The 21,880-nt window shown below is 40.1% G+C and overlaps 5 protein-coding genes and 1 long non-coding RNA gene across 7 annotated transcripts; 3 read left to right on the top strand and 3 right to left on the bottom strand.

Moving 5' to 3' along the window:
* Positions 1-4,406: 4,406 nt before the first annotated feature.
* On the bottom strand, positions 4,407-5,383 carry LOC134639305 (phospholipase A2, minor isoenzyme-like). Its single transcript, XM_063490428.1, has 4 exons — positions 5,344-5,383; positions 4,995-5,151; positions 4,765-4,892; positions 4,407-4,531 (listed from the first exon to the last, which is right to left on the bottom strand). Exons 1-4 carry the CDS (start codon positions 5,381-5,383, stop codon positions 4,407-4,409), a joined length of 450 nt encoding a protein of 149 aa, XP_063346498.1.
* A 4,477-nt stretch (positions 5,384-9,860) lies between these two features.
* On the top strand, positions 9,861-11,616 carry pla2g1b (phospholipase A2, group IB (pancreas)). Its single transcript, XM_063490393.1, has 4 exons — positions 9,861-9,909; positions 10,061-10,202; positions 11,216-11,349; positions 11,498-11,616. Exons 1-4 carry the CDS (start codon positions 9,861-9,863, stop codon positions 11,614-11,616), a joined length of 444 nt encoding a protein of 147 aa, XP_063346463.1.
* A 110-nt stretch (positions 11,617-11,726) lies between these two features.
* Positions 11,727-13,039, bottom strand: asgrl1 (asialoglycoprotein receptor-like 1). The gene is made up of 6 exons (XM_063490675.1): positions 12,958-13,039; positions 12,757-12,843; positions 12,595-12,633; positions 12,371-12,510; positions 12,155-12,270; positions 11,727-12,020 (listed from the first exon to the last, which is right to left on the bottom strand). Exons 1-6 carry the CDS (start codon positions 13,037-13,039, stop codon positions 11,867-11,869), a joined length of 618 nt encoding a protein of 205 aa, XP_063346745.1. The 3' UTR covers positions 11,727-11,866.
* Positions 13,040-15,057: 2,018 nt separating this feature from the next.
* Positions 15,058-16,624, top strand: LOC134639250 (cytochrome c oxidase subunit 6A, mitochondrial). Its single transcript, XM_063490368.2, has 3 exons — positions 15,058-15,186; positions 16,068-16,210; positions 16,329-16,624. Exons 1-3 carry the CDS (start codon positions 15,084-15,086, stop codon positions 16,413-16,415), a joined length of 333 nt encoding a protein of 110 aa, XP_063346438.1. The 5' UTR covers positions 15,058-15,083; the 3' UTR covers positions 16,416-16,624.
* Positions 16,579-21,069, top strand: si:ch211-107p11.3 (GT1 domain-containing protein). 2 transcript variants are annotated; one of them, XM_063490367.1, is made up of 7 exons: positions 16,579-17,969; positions 18,113-18,287; positions 18,399-18,469; positions 18,744-18,917; positions 18,991-19,088; positions 19,170-19,246; positions 19,329-21,069. In XM_063490367.1, exons 1-7 carry the CDS (start codon positions 17,954-17,956, stop codon positions 19,423-19,425), a joined length of 708 nt encoding a protein of 235 aa, XP_063346437.1. In that variant the 5' UTR covers positions 16,579-17,953; the 3' UTR covers positions 19,426-21,069. The 2 variants fall into 2 exon arrangements, with proteins under 2 accessions (XP_063346437.1, XP_063346436.1); XM_063490366.1 differs by having other exon boundaries at positions 16,580-17,969; positions 19,170-19,241.
* On the bottom strand, positions 19,169-21,164 carry LOC134639251 (uncharacterized). The gene is made up of 3 exons (XR_010095320.1): positions 21,063-21,164; positions 19,368-19,430; positions 19,169-19,271 (listed from the first exon to the last, which is right to left on the bottom strand). It is a non-coding gene; the product is annotated as an uncharacterized LOC134639251 (long non-coding RNA).
* Between the last annotated feature and the right edge of the window lie 716 nt (positions 21,165-21,880).

The raw sequence follows: 21,880 nt of genomic DNA, 5'->3' as shown, positions 1-21,880 counted from the left end.
CTAATTACTATTCCTATCGTTACAACGCCGTTACAGTTACTAACAAGGAAACGCGGTCCGTTACTATTTTTCAACAAACAGACGGTTGAAGCTGTGTTCAGCTTACCGCATCTTATATCAGCTGCAGGAAGTAGCTGTAAGTAATCTGGGTGCTACAGCTTTAAGCAGCTGCACGCGCTCCCGCGGACGATAATCACGATCACTGTCTAGCACAACACCTGGAGCTAAGGGGGCAAAACAATGGCATGAGTGCTGCTGTTTGACTGAGGAAGAATAAAGTAGTCGTGGTAAGCCAATCACATGACCACTTTAAGACAAAGCAACAAGGTGATATATACCAGTTTTAAATTGTGTTGATGGGCCACGTAAAACCAGAGTCATGATAAACAATATATACGCGGCGTTTTTTCCTCAATAGTTTCGCCACGTTAGCGCTAGCAAGCACTCTCTGCTATTGAGCAAAAAAAAAAAAAAAGAAACACAAAGCACAGGGGAAGTTTTAGGAGTGACGGAGAGAGAGAGAGAGAGAGAGAGAGAGAGAGAGCAGAAAAAGAGATAGCGAGTTTTGAGATGTGAGAGATTTGTGACGTTTAGCGTGTTTGGAGTGTGTAGTTAATGTGTTGTCTTGTGTAGTTAGTGTGTAGTGTTGTGTTTTATGTTGTGTGTCAGAACAATGAGGCGACTGCTGTCTCCAGGTAGAAACAGGAGTGATACACCTGCTGCTGTCAGACCTGCAGGTATCAGGCTGTGATGTTCTCCTTTATAGTGGACAGAAATTATTTTTTTGGAGTGGCACAAATAATTTGTGTGGCATCTTATTGAAGAACAGCTGATTGTTCTGTAAATAGTTTGAAATGGTTATTTAAAAAATCAAGGTAAAAGGTAAATGGATGCAAATAACTTTGTTGTTTGCAAAACTTGTGCATAGGATTTTAAAATTGACAATTTATATTTGCATTTAAAGTTATGAAATATGATTCATTAAACATGTTTGTGGTTGTTACAGTAAAATATATAACTTTTTCTACTCTGATTTTATGTTTTTTGTCTGATTTTAGATCAATTGTGTTAATACAGCATGTCAAAATGAAAACATGACTGTAAATTCAGACACGTGAGGTTGTGCTGAAAAGAATGATACCAAACAAGGCAAAGTAAATAGTTTTTAAAGGTAAAATGTGGAGGGGAAATCAAAAGTAGTAAAAAATGGCCAATTATACCCTGGACCCCAGAGGGTTAAACGTTTTTTTTTTTTTTAAAGTAACGCAATAGTTACTTTTCAAGTAATTAATTACTTTTAGAATATTGTAACTCAGTTACTAACTCAGTTACTTTTTTGACGAAGTAACTAGTAACTATAATTGAATTACTTTTTCAAAGTAACTTGCCCAACACTGGTCATAAGTAGAGAGTGCTTGCTCGCGCTGTCCTTAGACAGTAAACGTGATGAAACTATTGAGGAAAAAACGCCGCGTATATATTGTTTATCATGACTCTGGTTTTACGTGGCCTATCAACATAATTTATAAACTGGTATATATCACCTTGTTGCTTTGTCTTTAAGTGGTCGTGTGATTGGCTTACCACGACTACTTTATCCTTTCTCAGTCAAACCGCAGCACTCATGCGATTGTTTTGCCCCCTTAGCTCCAGGTGTTGTGCTAGACAGTGATCGTGATTTTCGCGTCCACGGGAGCGCGCGCAGCTGCTTAAAGCTGTAGCGCCCAGATTACTTACGTAGACAGCTACTTCCGTGCTACTGATATAAGATGCGGTAAGCTGAACACAGCTTCAACCGTCTGTTTGTTGAAAAATAGTAACGGACCGCGTTTCCTTGTTAGTAACGGTAACTGCGTTGTAACGATAGGAATAGTAATTAGTTAGATTACTCGTTTCTGAAAAAAGTAACGCCGCTAGTAACGCCGTTACTTGTAACGCCGTTATTCCCATCACTGGTCAGAGTATTAGTAACAGATTCAGAGAGTGGGACTCAGAGGTTAAGACGACCAAGAACCACTTACAAAGCATGGGAGGGGACAAAAACTAGTGGGCGGGGTATGGTCACATGGAAGTGTTGGTGACAAGAAGAGATTAAGCACCTGAAAGACAACAATGAGCTGATAAGTTCAAAGACCAAGGCATATTGTAGCAAAACAAAAGTTTCACAGGGCCAGCATCAAGCATGCTGGGGGAAATTGTCTTCAAATTTACTTGATTAACCAAGATACAATTCAATAGGATGAACAGGCATTGTTTCAGTAACAAAGTCATGTTAATTAATGAGACACACAATGTGTAAGGATCAAAGAAGCTTCATTTCAAAGAACTCCTGTTGCTTTAAAAATACATTTTTGATATGCTGTCATGTTATGAACTATAGTTTTTTTTTACCCCCTGACATTTAAAATTGCAGATTCCAGTCCTATTTTTGTCACAATCAGCTGCGTAGCATGAGGATAGTTTTATTGTGGTGCCAAATGCAGAACACAGCAGACAGAAGTAAAAATATGGCAAGCCTTTAATGCTGAATAGTTCAAAGATAAACATGATCCAAAAAACAGTGGAGCCAGGAAATGCAAATAACAAGGAAACAGTAGGAATAATAATACAGGAAACCCAGGGAATGCTTCCAGGAAACAATAGGAAGCACAGAGAAACCAAGACAAGGAAACACACAAGTGGAGACTAAGGCTATGTCCACACTAATGCGTTTTCGTTTGAAAGCGCATCGTTTTCTCTCCGTTTTGGCCTGCTGTCTACACTGAGACGGCGTTTTCGCTGATGGAAAACGCAGCGTTTTCAAAACGCTCTCGAAAACGCATACATTTGAAAACATTTCGAGTGGCAGTGTGGACAGCGAAAACGCAGACTTTCTAAAAAGATGACGCATGTTAGTCATATGATGCAGTCATGTGACCAATTAAACTAAGATAGCCGAGGGCATTATACAGCAGTTGTTTTGTTTGCTCTCAATTTTACAGCCCTATTAAAGATGAATATCAGTCTGTACATGCTCCAGATAGCTTTTCTTCAAATTCTTTAACTCTCACTCGCTTTTGCAACTTTGTACTTTTGTGTTACTCGCAGCAACAACTCCACCTCATTGTTAGTCCATTTAAAAAGAACTCGGTGCTTTTCCTCAACATTTTGCCGCCACGTTTCAAAGAGCCGGAACGTGAGCGTTTTCGGACGTTTCAATGTGGACGTGCAACTCTGTGAAAACCACTGAAAACGATAGTGTGGATGGGTTTTCAGATGAAAACGCCATTTTCAAATCTATCCGGGCTAGAGTGGACGTAACCTAAGTCAATACAAATCACAAGTGACAAAAAACTAGAAAGTAACTAAACAGAGAAGACAGACTAACACACAAACCTGACACAGAAGGGGATAAAAGGAAGGCTAAAAAAAACGTAAAAGAGACCATAAAAAAACAAAAAAACAAAGACTTGTGATGCACATGATACACATCAAGAATAAATACTGATCAAACTAAGAACCAAAGGGTATGTTAAATAATAAAAAAAAAGTCCAAAACAGAAAACCCAGGACCATCACACCTTTTGGATTCCTTTTCCTCACTGCATTTCTTTTTCCTGTTAGCTGTTGGTTTAGTTTGCTGTGACTCTTTTGGCCACTGTGCTGGCGAGAAAAAGCACAGTCCCATCAGTCCTGCTGTTACCGCGTAACTTACTGATACTAAGACTTGAGACAGTGTGATTAAAATGATAGTCCAGCAGCTCTCTGTAGAGAGCTAAGACTAAGGCTAAGACTTTAGATGACGCCATTAATTTAGGTTCATTTGTTTCAAGTACACAAGTGCACACATTCATCCTGAGCTCAAGATCAAGAACCAGCTGTGCAGTTTTATGTTTTAGATGATGGCTGTCTTTATTAATGGCATTTGTACATTAATAAACAACAATTGGAGGTTGTATGAATTAATCAAAACCTGGCCTCTTCAACAGTAGGTTGAATCTAAGCAATCACCACAGGCCACCCATTTGTTCTGCTTCTATCCGTTGCGTTTGAATTATCTGAAGACTAATTACAAATGACTTTCTGACAATCAACTTTCCACAGTTTCCACAGTCAGTCCAAAAACAAGTGACCACTTTTCTATACGAGGCTCCACAGATTTGAGCTCATTTTTGAAATAAAAGCCGATTGTATGTTGTACGGTTGCTTTGCTGAAACCAGACTTCTCCCTGATGTCAGTTTAAAGACAGCAGAATAAATTTTGTAATGGGATCAAAAGTTGAAAATATTTCAGTTAAACTTGTGGATCAGTGTTCAAACTGACACCTTAAAAAAATCAATCAGCTATGTTATAAGTGCTTACAGATGGGAAATAGTGAGTATTGAAAAGTGACAAATCAATCTTTCTGCTGTGGTGGGTGATGTGATCAGTTGGCACAGTAAACTGAGTGATCCAGGTTCTTGTTTTCTGGGTTGTATGTATTCTGCGCAAAGCAGTGAGCCGCAGCACGATCACACTCGCACACAGCAGCTTGACACGTATTGTTGGCCGCTGCAGAGAAAGAGCTGTGTCAGCACATGAATACACAACTTCACAGTAATAGCTAAACATCTAACACATTTAAACATTACAAAGGTGGCGTGGTTCCATACATACATGCATAGTTGGAAATTTGTGATTTAAATACATTTTTTAAAACCCAGAACATTAGAATTTAACTATTTCTTTTGCCCAAAACGTGTGTGTGTGTAAGCCTGTTTAGTAAGTCTCAGTGACAGCGTTACCTGAGCAGGTCACTCTTTGATTATTGCAGGTAAAATCGAAATCAATAATGTAAGGAAGGTCTTCAGCATCCCCGCATCCAGGAATCTTTCTGCTATCTGCATAGCATTTATCGTGAACTTGGCAGCACCTACAAATGGATCGGGAGGAGAGAGCATGTTTGAGACAATGTCAAGTTCCCTTCTATTTCAAAAACTGAAAACAAGTCTGATGTGTAATGTCTGATTCCTACGCATCCACTCCATCTCGGGGGGTCCCCCCCCCTCCGAAGCCACAATAGCAGCCGTAATTGTTGTATCTTAGAGGGTTAATACCGGGCTGGGCGCACTGGATCATCGACCCAAAATGCCACATTGCCTTAGGCAGCACTGCACCACTGACCGCACAAGCTGTTAGGACGTACACAAAAAATAGATTAGGAGAATTTATCTATTTATATATATATATATATATATATATATATATATATGTATGTATATTATCTCTTGTAAATGAAAAACAACAACAACAACTTTTAAAGCGATACAGTCATCGTGTAAAACACGACTGATAATAACATACATAAGCTTTTTCATGCTTACCAGTGAGAAGCAGCAGCAGAGGAGGAGTAATCAAATTCATGGTTACAGTCACATGAACCTGAAATTTGGTACAGCCTGCTTTTATAAGTAAGGCTGAGGGGGTGGAGACATTTCTCAAAGACTAACATCAAATCTGATGCTCTGTTAGGCCAGCACACTTTGTTTTTCTTGTATTTCATTGGTAGAACATAAAAGCATTTACTCAGTTTCTGTAGTGTGTAAATTTAAGGTAATAAACCTCACTTTAGTATTTTTATAACATGCTTCTTAAACTTTGTTTTAAAAAAAATCCATATCAAAGCTTCAGTTTATAAATTATGCTTTTATATATGAACCATCAAATGGTACAGTCCAGTCACATGTGTAAAACACAAAATAATGGAAAGGAATATTCAAAGATGTAATTCTGAAGCAACAGGTGAGAGGTGAACAATCAAAGGAGTTTATTTCATCCATTAGTTGTTTTTGCAGCAGCAGTGAGTGGTGGGATGGATAAGTAGTCAAACCATGCACTACAGTGAACTTGAACTAATTTATGGGCAGTGGGCACATAGGTTTGTTATAGTAGGACAAAATGTGATTGGACAATTAAGATCATTCCCTCAGCAGAATGGTGAACTTGATGTGAACCTGATGAGAGTGAGTAAGAGCAGACCCCAGAATCAGATTTCAGGTTCAATTAGAAGGTCGGGGGATTAAATGCTATCAAAAATAACTTGATGTTTGTTAAATTAAAAATGAGGATCTAAATGTTCTTCCAAATGTTCAGCATGAGTATATACAAAAAAGCCATGACATTTTGGGACTCTTACAGCACATCGTCGACCTTTTCTGCCAGAAAATAAAATTCATGCCACGAGAACAGCAAAACCTTTTAAAAACCAGTTGGAGTTGGTACTAACTGCCCCTTTCAGACGCACTCTGACATGTACAGATATGCTCTGTTCACTCTCAGAACAGCTCTGCCAAACACGGTTTAAACACCTGTCAGAATAAACCAAATCAAAGCGCAGTGCCATTGAAAAAAGAGGTTATGAACTGGCAAAATCCTGACAACCAAAAGAAAACTGTGTATAATGGCTTGACTAGTAAAACACAGATTCAAGTTCCTTCTATAAAGAAAACATTCAGAAAAACATTTACCGAACCAATGGATCATAAAAGGTCTACAAAATGCTTCTAATTAATTAAAGAATTTATAAAATACAGAAGGTTACATCAAAGGTATCTGGATAACGTGTGCAGCTGAACGCAGCGAGAAGAAAAGAAGGTGGCACTTTGAGCATTAGTAAGATCTATTAGTAAGGTATTAGCAAATACTTAATTCATCATTTATATATCATTACTCCTTCTTAGTATGGCATTTCTAAATACAGATATGTTTATCCATCTGTTACGTTTACGCCGTTTACGTTTACAGCTGTCACTGCAACCGCATCACTGATAGTAATAATCATAGTCATAATAATATATGTGCAGTAATAAACTACTAAGCAGGACTAATGCTATATAAATGATGGATTAAGCATTTGTTAAAACCTTACTTATAGCTTACTAATGCCTAATAGTGTGACATAATTGGCATTGCTAAAAAAAACCGAAACGTCAGTGACCCTTTAACACACAATTGCAGTTTGTACACAAATGAAAACAGCTGAAGTTATAACACTGTACAGAAATAGAGATCGACACCAATTCACAAGTGATACAGTTACAGGCCTGTTTCTCTACTTTTACAACTCTCCAAAATACTGGACGAAGTTCACATTAACAGATCTGACAAATTAATTGATAAACACAAAACAGCTCGGGTTCTTGGTCACAACAAAAACAAAAACGTTTATGAACCTGGTTTTGGAAGGATAGATATATCATTATATCTATATTTATCAGATAAATAAAGATTTGTTTTTTCTTTCTCTCTTTTGTGGGGCGAGTGTAGACAAGTATTGGGGGGACGTGGGGTTAATGGTGATCAGGGTAAACTGGTTTTGAGCATGTGGGAGGGATTAATAAGTATGTATGTATTCCTTCCTACTCTATTTTGGACTTGGCAATTGAGTTGGTATTTCATGTCACGTATATATTTGATGTGTATATGTTGATTTGTTTGATTTACATGTCTGGAGTAAAAGGTTATTACCATCATCATCATCATCATCATCGTCGTCATTGTCATCATCATCATCACCATCTTCATCGTCGTCATCAAGGAGGCTGTCTAGCATGTACAAATATGTCACCGTCTGAAGGTCAGTGAATGACTCACAGCTCAGACATTCATTTGATATACTGTGAAGACTGTATATCATTAAAATATTAATTTAATTATATATGTATTATATAGAAATCTTAAGGTTATAGCACAAAAAATATAATGTGAGATGAGACCTTGGTGACCTCATATCTGGCTTCAGGGACGTATATATGGTTATTTATGGGGTTAAGCTTTCATCACCATCACCTGCCTTCATATTTTATGCACATTTTTATACAGCAAAATTTTGTTACAGTATTTTTACTTTTACCTGAGAATTTTTCTTCTACTTGTCTCTGTTATATGGTTGGTCTTTTCTCCCTGGTCACTCTGTGTTTCCACGGATTTGAATTATTGGAAGTTGAATTAAAAATAACTCATCAGCCTCACAGCTGTGTAAATAGCCAGCACTTACCACAGTTCCCACAACTTTCCACTGCACATTTCTGACATGGGGTGTTTTATATGTGTATCTCTTAGTGTTGTCACAACAGGAAGCAGAACATGATGATGAATGTGCTGGACCTTTACAGAACACTGAGTAGTTAAAAAAAATGAAAGTGATGCATGTTAAAGTTTGTTATACGGCTGACAAAATTACAGTTAGAGCTTTAAAAACTGTGAGACATCAGTATCAGTGCCAGTATCAGAGTCACATAGAAACCTCTTCTCTAGGACTGCTGACAAACCACAAAGAGGACATCTGTGACAAAAACAAATGTTCTCACATGGATCTCTGCCGGTCACATGAGTTATTTTAATTAGACTTGATTTTTTTTCCTCTACTGTGCAGTTTACATTTGTCAAGCTGATATTTACTTAGGTATTGCCAAAAGCATTTGCTCGTTTGGTTTCACACGTATATGCACTTGAGTGACATCCCATTTCTAATCCACAGGGTTTAATATGATGTCGGCCCACCCTTTGCAGCTATAACAACTTCAACTCTTCTGTGAAGGCTTCCACAAGGTTTAGGAGTGTGTTTAAAGGTCACCAAATATTCGTGGAAACCTGATATAAGTAACATGCCAGAACCTCAATGCAGCATTAAGATAATCCCCTAAAGCTTCTCTTAATCCACTTGAATTATTTTCTATAAGTTCATTCTCCTTGCACTGTGCTACTGCTGCACAGTAACTATTGTAACTGACCACAAGGAGGCAGTATAACAGCCTTCCTGAGCTGAGGGAGCTGGAGACCCACCCAGCCCTTACCCTAACCTTTTTTGAAATTTCCCAAATGTCCAACAAATAACATCCCTCTACTCTTTAAAGACCTCTGCATTTTTTTAATCAACATGTTGGACATCTTGGAAATCCTGAAAAATTCTGGAGACATTACATGCTAAAATGTGACCGCTCTGTAGTGACAGCTCTCATTTGATTCAGTGAGCAATGACTGGTACTCCAGGCCAGGAGGCTTTGGCACACCTGCTGGTGACTGTGACAGGCAACTGAGCCTATTTAGGCTGTCTGTGTCAGTGCTGTGACCATCACTGCTGTAAACAGCCTTGCTTCACATTTCACCGTTTTGATGGGCCAGATAGAAATTCAACTATATCCTGTTAAAAGAGTAGAACATAACATACATTGGAATTTCTGTGAATTTTGTGTCAAAAATTTGTGTATATGCACTTTTAACCAGTCCCAGTTGCTGTGTCTCTTGATCAGGCCACTTTGGGGAACCTGAAGAAGGAAGTCAGCAACAGCCGTGCATCCAGGAATCTTTCTACTCACTTCATTCCATTTATTGTAAAATTTACAGCACCTAAGAAGGACTCAGGATCAAGAACGAGCATGGGAGAATCTCAAGTACCTCCGTTGACTCAGCACTACCTTTCCTCTTCATTTTGAGAGGTTCCTGCCACACTGGAAGGTGTATGTTCAATAAAAACTTGAACATACACCTGTGTAAATAGCTAACATTTGGCAAAGCTCCCATGACCTTCAGTTGCACCTTGCTCATGTTCGGTGTGCATATAAGATCAAAGGAAATTACACGTGACACAACAGAAGAAAAAAAAAATCAACCAACTATAAAAAGCATTAATGTGTTTGTGCTTGCTCTTATATGCATGTGATTGTGTATGCATCTATTGCTTATTTACAATACATGTGCATCCATATACGTTGTATAAGGTATTAAATAAGGGACTGGATGAGTTCCAGCAGCTGGTCAAAGCAGGACCACCTCTCAGTTCGACGGTCAATATAAAGCATCAGCTTTACCCCAAAGATCGTTGAGACACTTCTCCAGCAAAATGCATCTGAGTCATTCCCTGCTCATTGTGCTCTTCGGCCTCCCAGCTCGTAAGTTTAAAAGTATTTGTCATGACAGCTGTCTTTCAGTGGATCTGATATCAGAAAATCTCCCAAGAGGCTTGAGTTTTGATTTTGCCTGACCCAATGTCAGACAGTTCTGGGATGTGAACCTGCTACATGTCTCTGTTGGGTCTCGTAGTGCTGGGTTATCGAGCTCTGTGGCAGTTCAGGTCCATGATCCTGTGCACGGTACCCGATAGCTGGCCAGCGCTGGACTACGCTGATTACGGCTGCTACTGCGGGCTGGGAGGCTCTGGCACACCTGTTGATGAGCTTGACAGGTAAGACTGCTGGAGTCGTACTGCTCATGCTGCCTGCCATGTTCTGTCCCCCCAGTGAGATATCCGCCTCTGAGTCTCCCACAGTCACTGTGAGTTATACGGTGTATAGCAAAAAGTATTTAAACAAACTTAGCAGGAATAGTAAATAGTTTATGTAATCCAAGTGGACGCTTCTCACAAAATGTAACAAAAAATGTCATTAAACCCAAGAGTGCTTTTCTGCGGTGTTAATATTACATGCTAGGAGATTTCCCACACACTGCACAGCTGCATGATTATTACTTTTATTTATCACCGGAACACCAATCGTGAAGCTGAACACAGGCTGGAAATCTTTATTCACTCTAATCTTGGTCATGGCAGCTACAAGTTAAACTTGTCTTTTCTCAGCCACACAAACAGTAAAAACCACATGAGGACCACAAAACTACTTAATTCATTATTTGAACATTAACAGTCCCATGAGCCTTTGTGCTCACAGTAACTGTTTCCTCAGAAAAGCCATTCAGTTGTTTGTGTAAATTAAATCTATTGAATTAATGGAATTTAGCTAGGAATTTACAGTGTCCAGTGAAAAGTGTTTCTTGTGGAACTTTGCTTTATTATCTTTTTGTTTTATTGATTAAAAGCTCATTAGATAAAATTGATTAGTGAATCAAGCAAGGCATTAAAAATGTCTCCATGGACCGAGCCGCACTGTTACAGACATATTTTTCTAATGTTTGTTTTTTGCTTGTTATAGACATAGATCGATATAGATAAAGAAAATACACACAAAACCCCCCCAAAAATAAAAATCAATGCCATCACTGGGCAACCTCAGAGAGTCACAGAGAGGTTGCTGAGAAACTGTCCTATTTCCCAAATTCTGCCAAGTTAAGCAACAACTATGACATGTTGACCGTACTGATCCAGGATGCAGACTATACTCTAAGGACACTGTTACCAGCAGTCCTTTAGTAAATTTAGAAGGGTTGCTTTAATGGTCTGATTGTGTCATGTGATTGTTGTAGGTGCTGTCAGGTCCACGACCAGTGCTACAGTGATGCCATGCAGCACGATGACTGCTGGGCCATCCTGGACAACCCCTACACTGAAATATACAGCTATAACTGTGACAACGCCAGCAAAACTGTCACCTGCCTGGGTGAGTGTTAACAACAACAGCAGTGTACTATCAATCAACCTTGTCTACAGCTAGTAGTTAGATTTCTCTTACTGTGTACAGCAAACACTTCTTAAATACTTAATAATTAATTATTCACTCAGCCGTCTTCTCTGCGTTTCTCTTTTAGATGACAACGATCCGTGTGAGAAATTTATCTGCGAGTGTGACAGGAAAGCAGCCATGTGCTTCGCTGAGGCTGGTTACAATGAGGAAAATGCTGACATCCCGAGTGACCGCTGCCAGTGAGCTGAAGAGGGCATCATCATTTGAAAAAATAAAACATCAGTAAATGAATAGAAGTGCTATTCTTTCCATAGCTATTTATTTATTGTCCTAGAAAAGACTTAAAGACATACATGCACGTTTCATCTATTTCTGTGACACATCAGCATCAGTAACATCTTTTCCATCATTCTGGACTCCTGCCTGCCATGAAGGGTCTGCTTTGCTGGCGAGGGAGGGGCAGGGTTGTCATCTCAGGGAGTTCCCCTGTTCCTCATGCCCTTTTCTCACAGATGTAGCGGTACGTGATGTTACAGTCGGCATCATTCCACAACCTGCGTTCACGTCTTTCAGGCGGATGAAGTTGCCCGCAGTCCTCTCCATTCTCTCTGTAGTCCCAGTTGTCTGGCTGACCTTCATCCCAGAAACTGAACACAATCAGAAGAGGGAGGAGAAATAATGATGCCACACACAGTGACGACTTCCTTCTGCCTCGATTTGTTCCTCCCATTCATCTGTCTTTACATTTATTTATTTATTTATTTTTTTACATTTCTCTTACGTTGGGGTTGACCTGTAGTCAGTTCCGTCCACCCAGCTCCACTGTCCCTCGTGATGTCGTTCCACGAGTCCGATCCAATAGATATACTTGATTGGAACAATTCTGGAAATGTAGTCCTAGAAGTGATTTTTAAAAAAAAAAAAAACCCTTTGTTTATGACTATGTGTGCTTCTTAATTGGCATGTTCACAGCAAGCTGATGTGATAAGGAGCTCACCAATTCCTCCGCAGTGTTCAGAACCAGCAGGTGTCCTCCGTGTGCTTTGCACTGCTCCTCTCCTTTGCTCCAGGTTATACTGGTGATGGATACCAGGTAACAGCTACTCTGGTAAGACACCCAGCCTTCGCTGCATGTTCCTATTATGATAAGGATTAACGTATGTTGACTGTAAAAAGAAAAAAAATCTGATATTAATGATTTAAAAGCATGCAGTTTAATACCTCTAACTGGGGTGAGCTCCTCTAAGGCGGCACTGTGAACTGTCATCTCGCCTTAAATGTGGAAAAAAAACCCCGACAGCACAAGATTGTGAAGAGGACTAAAAGGTTTATGTGTGCACTGTCATATTCAAACCAGATATCATTACTGTTTTGTTTTTTAACCTGAACTGAGAGCTGATGTTGTTCCTCTGTGGTTCGTTTTCCCAAGATACTGTTTGAGATCTGTGATTTCCCTGCTTAACTGTGAAACTTTAAGATAAAGAAATGATAGAAAGAAAAAGGTTAGATTCCTATACAGTTATATAATAATATATGAATGAACCAGCTTTACTTGACTGTGGTCAATGTGGACTATAGTCGTACATTTGATCCCAGTTACCAGCAGCAGAATCAACAACAGCAGCACCAGCAGGCCATAGAGAACAAAAATCACAATCCTCTTCATACCTACAAACAGTAACCAACCTGTAATCACTGGAAACTACTGGAAACCACTTGATTAAAATGAAGTGACATGAAAATGTTACCTGTCTTTGTGGTGTTTTCATGGACAGAGCTTCTATCCAACGATCCAACCTGGTGATACTGAAACTCCATTGCAGAAAGAAATCAGTTGATGCAAATGTGTGCATAAGTACTTAAAGCGCAGTTACCAGGATTCAGTCCAGAGACATGATCAGACTACAAGAGGTTAACCAAATGGTTCTTGTTTGTTTTTAGGCCTCATAATATGTTAACTATTAATGGTTCAATAAATAGACGCTGGTCTTTTAACAGTCTAAAAGCAAACACTTTCTAAGGTGTACAGCTAAAATTTGAGTTATTGTAAATTTAAGTTATGTAAATACTTGTTGTATTTATTGATATTTAGATGATTACGTTTATAACCCCCTGTGTCATGCACTAGTCTAAGCCTGCAAAGCCATATCAAGAGCAAACAATCCCAACCAATAAAACTTATCACTCACCTTGATCAGCCAGAGTATCTGCGTATCTGGACTCTGACCATGCAACCCCACAAAATGCTCCCCTGTTTAAAGGGAAACACATTCCAGGCACAGGAGATATTTATAATGTGTTATAGTTATTCAAGGTTTATGAATCACTCTCTTGGGGTGAAGTTGAGAGAATTTAGGGGCTGTAACAAAAAAAGTGAAAGTCCAAAAAACTACCTACAGTGGTGCTGGGGATCTAGTCAAATTTGAGTGAATTATAAACACAGAAAAGTACAATCAGATTTTGATCCACCATGCAATACCATCTGGAAAGGATCCCAAACATTACTGGAGCAGCGTGGCAGACAATCATTCCTAGAAACTACTTAAAGAAATTAGAAGAAAGCTTGCTTAAGACAGTTCAGGCTGTGCTGAAGAATAGAGGTGACTTTCAGGATCATTAGAAATATTTTTTCCCTCCATATACACTGTATTGCATGCTACATAAATTGCTGCACATAGCCTGGGACTCCCATGATGCATTGAGTTTTTCCTTTCCTTTCACCTTTCTCACTCACTATGTGTTAATAGTCAAGTTAATACTTTTTATTAATCTCTCTTCCACAATATGTCTTTTATCCTGTCTTCCTTCTCTCACTCCAAGCGGTCACAGCAGATGGCTGCCCCTCTCTGAGCCTGGTTCTGCCGGAGGTTTCTTCCTGTTAAAAGGGAGTTTTTCCTTCCCACTGTCGCCAAAGTGCTTGCTCATAGGGGGTCATTTGATTGAGTTTTTCTCTGTATGTACTATTGTAGCGCCTTGAGGCGACTGTTGTTGTGATTTGGCGCTATATAAATAAAACTGAATTGAATTGAATTGAATTTTGCATTCAATATAAAACATACAGAAACTGAGGGGAGGCTGAACTAAATTAAATAAAACAATATTTTACAAAGTTACGAAATATGGGAAATACCTCTAATAAATACAAATAGCCCAATTATAAATATTCAGGATATTATAGGGATTAAATATATATGAATGATACATATAGAAAAGCTCACACCACATGAAATCAGAGAAAACAGATCACGGTTACTATGCCATAATGAATTAATTAAATACACCATTAAATAATTAATTAAATGTGTCAATAATTAATTAAAATTTGAATTAATTAATTAAATAAATAGTTATGACACATGTAATTAATTAATTATTGACACATTTAATTAATTATTTATGTATTTCACATTTTAATTAATTATTGACACATTTAATTAATTAATTATTTACACATTTAATTAATTATTTATGTATTTCACATTTTAATTAATTATTGACACATTTAATTAATTATTTAATGATATATTTAATTAATTCATTATGGCAGTCCTGGCGTTCCACAGATCACAGCTGTGTTGTTTTAATGTGAAATGCAGGCTGCAGTTCTCCATCTCACCGCTTGGTGACACAGCAGAGCTCACAGTTGTCCGGCCTCTACGTCACGCATGTGTACAAACCTCTTCCGGTCTCTCCGTCAGTCAGAAAGGAAAATGGCGGCCTTTGGACGTTTCTCTCAAGTGTTGCTGAGGTCTTCTTTGACCCAAACCCGGCGTCAGCTCTCTGCTGCCGCTGCCGGACACGGCGAGCAGTCAGGTCATTATAACACTCTATTTTACACCAGTGGTTGTATTTAATTTGTTTTGGCTTTAAGACGACCTGTTATGTTGGAACCAGTGACCTTGCTGAGCTAGCTAGCGTTAGCATTAGCAGTAGCAATGCATCCTTGAGAGGAGAGCACGTAGTCACTGCCCCCCGAAACTTGTGATTTTCTTGCATTTGTTGTTGTCTGTGTCTCACAGCAGCGCAGTCTGTTAGTTAACATGATTTAAAAGTGGAGCAGTGTGACGAACAGCATGTCTTACGAGCTAAAGTGCAACAACAGATCAAAGGATAGTCATAAAGACACCATCGTTATGACCTGCAGCTTATAAAGGAAGTATTTATTTCAACACGAGAAAGGCAGACCAGTGTTAAGATAAAGAGAGGATAGGCATGCGTTTTGAGCAGGAAGGAAAAGGACAGCTTTAAACTGAATTGACTTGAGTTGAATAATTGTGGAGATACAAGGAAGTTGAACTGTTCTTGTATAAATGCACAGTTAATTTTGCATTTCGCATTGACAGGCTTTTAAAAGAGAGACTTTAAACCGTGTCTAACTATTCAGTAAGCGAGGTCATATCTTACAGAATCTTATCAAAAATCTTACAGCTCAAAGTAACAACATGCATCCAGTGGGGCCTTTTTATATGGTGTATTTTTGGACCAGATTTGAATGTAACTGTCTTTTAGTGAGTTAAACTGGTTGTATTTCTTGGATTTAGTTCTGGTCAAGGGCATGCTCTGTGGACTGTCTCAGTGGCATTCATATGATCTAACAGTGTCAGATGTCAGCACATTGTTATCTTTTTACTTCTCTTTCGCTCTTCTTTCTATTGTTATTTGTTAGTTAAATAATTCTGATTTCTTATCCCCAGGTAAGACCTGGAAGATCCTCACCTTCGTGGTTGCCCTTCCAGGTGTTGGAGTTTGCATGTTGAACACATTCTTGAAGGAGCAGCACCACAGCCATGAGCAACCAGAGTTTATCCCTTACACCCATCTTCGCATTCGCAGCAAGGTCTGACTTCATGAGACTTGCAATTTTAAGTGCTGCCTTAAAAAAAAAATACAAAAAAACCCCCAACAACATTATTTTTGACTTAATTATGTTTTTCTTATGCTTCCCCTCCCATTAGCGTTTCCCCTGGGGTGATGGCAACAAAAGTCTTTTCCACAATCCACATGTGAATGCTCTTCCTGATGGCTATGAGGGACATGAGTAAAAAACAAACCTCCAGATGTCACAGATGGGATCAGTCCTTGTTAAGCAGTTGTTATTGGACCATACTCCTATTCACAGTTTACTCTTTCCTCTTTAATCGTTTTACCTCTGTGCTCTTAACACAGGGCACCTGAACCAATAGCTCCTTTGTTCTGGACCATTATACAAAATGTCTGACTTAACATAAATAAAGTAACTTCTATTACCTCACTTCATGTTTCTTGTATGTATCCATGCAGTTTGACCCATTTTATTTCCAGTTAGAAAATAACTAGAAATACCCAGCTGGGCTGTTGTTTGTTTACCCTGTACATGTCCTTGGCAGTTCTAATGCCCTGCTTTGGGTTTGCTCTGGCACTGGAATACTGCACCTTGTCCTTTGCCCTGTAGGTGCTGTTACAGACTCTGAGGAGGAGCCGCACGTCACTCATCCTGGCTGGGGAAAACCCCATCAGTATTTTGCGACAGTAACGTTGCCAGTGCAAAAAGTGAAATAGAACAGCACAGTCTCAGTATGTTCCTCTACATTCTCGCTCTCAAACAGTGACCATTCGGTATCCATGAAACAGTCCTGTCACAGAGACGGCCTGTTCTGGCCAGATTTTAACCTTTTTTGTGAGAGGTTTGGATCTAATTACTAACAGCAGTTTTATTGAAAAGGCATACTCACAAAGCACAGGAGTTACAGTTTGTAAATAATTATCATTATTCAATATAAAGCTACCCTCATCAGCTACCTTAGTCACGACAGGTAGCAGAGCATGTTGATTTCATGGTCACGTGAATCACTACACTATGCAGCCATCATTGTTTAATATAGTTTGTTTTTTCCTTTAGATCATACACAAAATCTTAATAGACCCTGTTCATAGCAGACACTGAGAAGTCCTAATAGAGGAGCTGACAGTAACTAGTGTTCTTTCCCCAGTAAAAACTTTGTGGTGTCCTGCTGAGGGAGTGCCTCCAACACCAGCGCTGAAGCAGGTCTTGTGTATTGTTCACACCTGTCTTCCTCTGTTCCTCTTTGTCTCATTCAGTAAAATCTGGGTCAGGCTTGTGCCCGTTCAGCCTGTGGCTACGCCCCCCACCCAAAACCCGACATGACTCCTACGTTTTCCACAGGTCACCGGTGTCTATAAACCAGCTCTGTAAGCTTGTCCCGACCCAACAACCATCAACGTTATCAGTGATGATGCGATGATTCGCGCACGTGACTCGCTCTTTGTTACAGACTCCACCTCTTTCACGTGAACGCGCTTTAAGCCGAATTAGAAAATCCAGGGTTAACAAAGCTCGCTGATAGACAGCTCAATGACACCCTTTACCTTTGCTCGCTTCCGGTTTTTTCGAGACTAACTGATGATGGGACTCATGCCGTAACTAACCGTGGCATCGATCAAGCTCGGCTTTACTCCGTCTCGCGACCGCGGGTTACGATTTGATTACTAAATCTAGCATTGAAACATCTCGGATAACTGCGCGTCCCCGCTCCTCCACGAAGGGAAGATCAGTCGCACGCAGAAACCCGGATCGAAATCCATGAACGCAGACGGAGGTGAGGAGACTTTGTGCAAGACCACATCACATAAACTGTAACAAAAAAAACCAATCAAAACCAACAACAATCATCACGTGGTTTTTGACTCTCACTCATGTACATTTATAGTACATTTATATTTCTGTGTTATTTTAAAACAGATTTTCAGATAATGAGGAAACAGGAGAGGGCGCATTTTTTCAGCTCCAAAGAGCAGGAGCTCATTCTGAAGTTGTATGAAGAGGAGAGAGAGATACTGACAGCTAAATCCAACACCACCAGTGCCTCTAAACTCAGAGAGGAAGCCTGGCAGAGAATTGCTGATAAAATAAACGCGTAAGAACATTTATTCACTCGTGTGAGTGTGATTGACCTATATTCAAATTATTGAATATAGACCCCTGTAGTCTCTACTGACACATCATCTTTATTTTTCCTGCTTCACAGGGTCTCAGACAGTGGCTACAAAAGGACATGGCAGCAAGTGAAAGTCAAACACAAGAACATTGTGCAAACAGGTGCAAACACTTTGTCTTAGTTTTGATCTCACTGAGTCAGCAGTTGCTTTGTAAAAGAGGTTTTTCTTTGTGGTTTTCTGCAAATCATTAAGTCTAAATGAATGAGTTTATGATCTTTGAGCTTATGAACTCTCCGCATCATTAAAATGCTTTATGCACATACATGCACTAGCATGATGGAGCTGTATAACATTCAATGTTTCTCTTCCTGCACTGGCTCAGAGGCGGTAAAGTCCAGGTGTGTTACGTACCTGTCAAATCTGTCCCTGTGCAGCAAAAAGGAAAAGGGTTGCAATGATGAGAAACGACGGCGGCTCGGCGACCCCGTCTCTGAACTCGGGTGAGGACGACGTGCTGCATCACAAAGACAACGGGCTGAGGGTGGAGGTTCTCCCCGGAGGCGCCTGTATTGACCCAGCAGCTGTGTCTGACAGCTCTTTCATGAGCGGTAGGTGAAATTCACGAGCATCCCTGCAAAAGTTTCCACATTGGCTTATTTAAATGTTGCTTCGCTGCTGCAGTGTCGGGCCACCCTGTCCTCCTGCTGCCCATAACAAAGACTGAACCAGAGAGCCTCAGCAGCGACGAGACGGACATTAGTGACACTCAGTTTGAGGGGGTGAGTACTGCTGCATGTGCATCTCCTGGAGCTTTTGCCTGTGAGTACTTGGCGTGAAGACTGGATTGCTCTTTTTAACAGGACGTTCACGGCAGCAGCTTGCAGGAGGGCGCCAACGCAGCTGGCGCTACAGCTGGTGGCAGAAGCGGAGAGGTGAGGTCCGTTTGTCACAGCTGTCCTGTGCTAATGAGAAAAAACAAATGCAACAAGAGCGCATGTTTTGTGTAATCTGATTCACAGAAGCAGACAGAAAACCTCAGGTCTCTCTACTGCTCCTACCTCAAGAAGGAGATCGAGAACCGGGACCAAGAGATGGCTTACAGAGCACTTAAAATGAGGAAGCTGGAGAAAGAAATCTTATTACTTGACAAGCAGCTGATGTGATTGCAAGGAAAAAACAAAAGTACTTTTATCCTTTTATGTGGAAAAACAAGAATTTGTTGAAATGACAAGTTGCCTTTTACCCCGGCACACTCACAGAGGCGTGTTTAGGTTGTAGTTGGCTGCAGCTGTAGGCAGCATAATCTCTTACATGCTGGTCAAGGTTGTAATGATACGTGTCAGTACCCTTTTTTTTGCAATATTGCATCACACAACTTATGCAACGGTGCTGATGCTGCCGTACACCGATTCTCAGACCACGAGAGTGTTTAAAGCGCACTGATGGAAGGCAGCATGGCTGCTTGAGGGTTCACAGTAGCATGTAAGTGGAGCCTGTGAGAGCACCATGTTCTCTGTACTCTACCACAGCAGGTTTAAATGAACGAATGCAACAACAGATGGCTTTAATGTCAGAAGAGATTTTTAGGACCTTTTATATGTATTTGTGACAACTGGTCCAACTCTTATGCTTAAAATTTTAAATTGAAATTCTCAAGCTCCTTGGAAAATGTCCTGAGGTCCAGGAAAGATGTGACAGAGAGTTCTTGCTGATCCACTTTTATTAACCTTTCTCTGAAGTCACATTAATGGATGCCGTTGCTAAGCAGATGCAGCTAATGCAGTCGGTGTTCCACCAGAACCCTCGCTCTGTTTTGATTATTTTATTCCGGCCAATCGTGGTTATTTATAGAGCCACTTCATTAAACCACAAAGTGTCTCACACAAGGAGACATCTTCATGACATGACAGATTTGTAACAGTTCATCATTTTCTTGCGGTTGCCTAAACGAAGCTCAGCGCAGGAGATTATGTGATGACTTGCGTCATTTCTCAGTCATGTTGGTTTTTTAATACAGGATGCTCCAGCCTATCCTCTGCTAAAGGATAGGAAGCATCTGAGCATCTTTAGTGTCCAAGGTATTTCACCAGCTCTTATTATGGCTGCCATGCAGATACATCTGAGTCACTTTGCTCAGTTGGAAACCTTCTAAAGCAAAGCTGACTCTTTGTTTTTAACCACCAGCACGCAGAAAATTGGTGCTAACTGTTCTGTCACTGCTGGAGGCCTCCTAATAAACAGGCCACTGGGTCACGTGATTTTCAAACGGATAAACTTTGCAGTTTATAAGAATCGTTGTCTGCTCTCTCTCTATGAACAGCTTTAACTCTCTGACATTTATCTCCAAAGAGTGATGTAAAAATCAAGAGGTTAAGAGTAGAAAAAACTGAACTGTTAATCATTATGTTGATTAAATATGAATTTTGGTAAAAGTGTGGCTGCTTAGTGTAACTATTACTACTTCATATCATCGCTGTTGAGTCCGGTGTACCGGAGAATGGGTTGTGAAGACATTTATACAGAGACAGGTGTGTCCTTGGACTCCCACAGTGCACTGCGCGCTTGTTTGTGGGTCCAGAGTTCGCCGTTAGGCGTGGACATTGTCCAGCAGCTGCACGTCCTCAGGAGGCTTGGACACTAAATCGAAATGTCTGGGCTGGACTGAGAGTGAAAACAGCGCTTCCTCGCCAAAAATATTAAACTCGAGTCCCTCCTTGTGAACAGCTGCATGCTTAAACGTCTCCCTCTCTCACCTGATAAGCAGCTGAGTCCAGTGTCATCGCGCTTTCCTGCAGCCATGGGCTGGCGAGCGGTGCGCGTTCACGGCCCACGAATGGAAGCCATCCTTAATCAAGAGCAGAGAAATGGATGTGCGATGGCTCTGCGGAGGAAAATGTGAAGTCAAAGCGGCTGTAAGGTGTAGAGCGTTTCAAAATTTTCCGATCCAGTCCCAGTGGAAGTACGCGTGATGCTGGGAGGGGCTCGTTACAAATGCGTTCTTATTGCGCAGTTTTAAATCCACGCTCGACCTTTAACACTGTGCTTGAGAGTGGAGCTGCTGGAGGTCACCGTTCCTGCCAAAAGCCTCTGGCACTGCCTTTCCCAGGATGAAGAGCACGCGGGCATTTCACGTTTCCAGGCTTATGATCGGTTGTTGTCGAAGTCTTATGGAGCAATACACAGAAACGGTCCATGTAATGTGCCACCGGTTTAATTAAAAAATAAAACACAATAAAAACAAAACATTAGTTTTGTGTGGATGTGATTTCTTCCTCTTTTTTTTTTAAAGTTCTGCCTAAAGCATCCGTTTCCACATAAATTAAAGAGTAATTTAAACAGTTGTAAATGACTTCTTGGGCTATAATCTGTCAAAAATACCTCAAATATAACTCCCATGAATGATATCAAGTCATTCCGAAGCAGAAAGAACATCCCTGTCACAAAGTAGAAGCTGCAATCAAGTTTTGGTAAAGGGACTATTTACTGAGACTAAAAAAATATGTCTCTTTGAAGAGAGATCTGGCCAACGTGGAAACAAATATCACATTTCTATAAAGATGTTTAAAGTGTC

The sequence above is a fragment of the Pelmatolapia mariae genome, linkage group LG12, assembly GCF_036321145.2.
Source record: "Pelmatolapia mariae isolate MD_Pm_ZW linkage group LG12, Pm_UMD_F_2, whole genome shotgun sequence".
In the NCBI taxonomy this organism is placed as follows: Eukaryota; Metazoa; Chordata; class Actinopteri; order Cichliformes; family Cichlidae; genus Pelmatolapia; species Pelmatolapia mariae.
This window is presented reverse-complemented; position numbering and strand designations above follow the sequence as displayed.

Bases quoted from the DNA above. Each gene is read 5' to 3' on its own strand.
- asgrl1 (XM_063490675.1), bottom strand. From the start codon at position 13,039: ATGAAGAGGATTGTGATTTTTGTTCTCTATGGCCTGCTGGTGCTGCTG. The intron at 12,634-12,756 runs GTTAAAAAACAA...GCGAGATGACAG, and splicing joins AACATCAGCTCTCAGTTCAG to TTCACAGTGCCGCCTTAGAG. The intron at 12,021-12,154 runs GTAAGAGAAATG...GATTGTGTTCAG, and splicing joins GACTACAGGTCAACCCCAAC to TTTCTGGGATGAAGGTCAGC.
- pla2g1b (XM_063490393.1), top strand. From the start codon at position 9,861: ATGCATCTGAGTCATTCCCTGCTCATTGTGCTCTTCGGCCTCCCAGCT. The intron at 9,910-10,060 runs GTAAGTTTAAAA...TGGGTCTCGTAG, and splicing joins GCTCTTCGGCCTCCCAGCTC to TGCTGGGTTATCGAGCTCTG. The intron at 11,350-11,497 runs GTGAGTGTTAAC...TTTCTCTTTTAG, and splicing joins CAAAACTGTCACCTGCCTGG to ATGACAACGATCCGTGTGAG.
- si:ch211-107p11.3 (XM_063490366.1), top strand. The intron at 18,288-18,398 runs GTAAGAACATTT...CCTGCTTCACAG, and splicing joins ATTGCTGATAAAATAAACGC to GGTCTCAGACAGTGGCTACA. The intron at 18,918-18,990 runs GTAGGTGAAATT...TCGCTGCTGCAG, and splicing joins TGACAGCTCTTTCATGAGCG to TGTCGGGCCACCCTGTCCTC.
- LOC134639305 (XM_063490428.1), bottom strand. From the start codon at position 5,383: ATGAATTTGATTACTCCTCCTCTGCTGCTGCTTCTCACTG. The intron at 4,893-4,994 runs GTAGGAATCAGA...ATCCATTTGTAG, and splicing joins CCCCGAGATGGAGTGGATGC to GTGCTGCCAAGTTCACGATA. The intron at 4,532-4,764 runs GTAACGCTGTCA...CTTTCTCTGCAG, and splicing joins TCAAAGAGTGACCTGCTCAG to CGGCCAACAATACGTGTCAA.
- LOC134639250 (XM_063490368.2), top strand. From the start codon at position 15,084: ATGGCGGCCTTTGGACGTTTCTCTCAAGTGTTGCTGAGGTCTTCTTTG. The intron at 15,187-16,067 runs GTCATTATAACA...TCTTATCCCCAG, and splicing joins CGGACACGGCGAGCAGTCAG to GTAAGACCTGGAAGATCCTC. The intron at 16,211-16,328 runs GTCTGACTTCAT...CCCTCCCATTAG, and splicing joins ATCTTCGCATTCGCAGCAAG to CGTTTCCCCTGGGGTGATGG.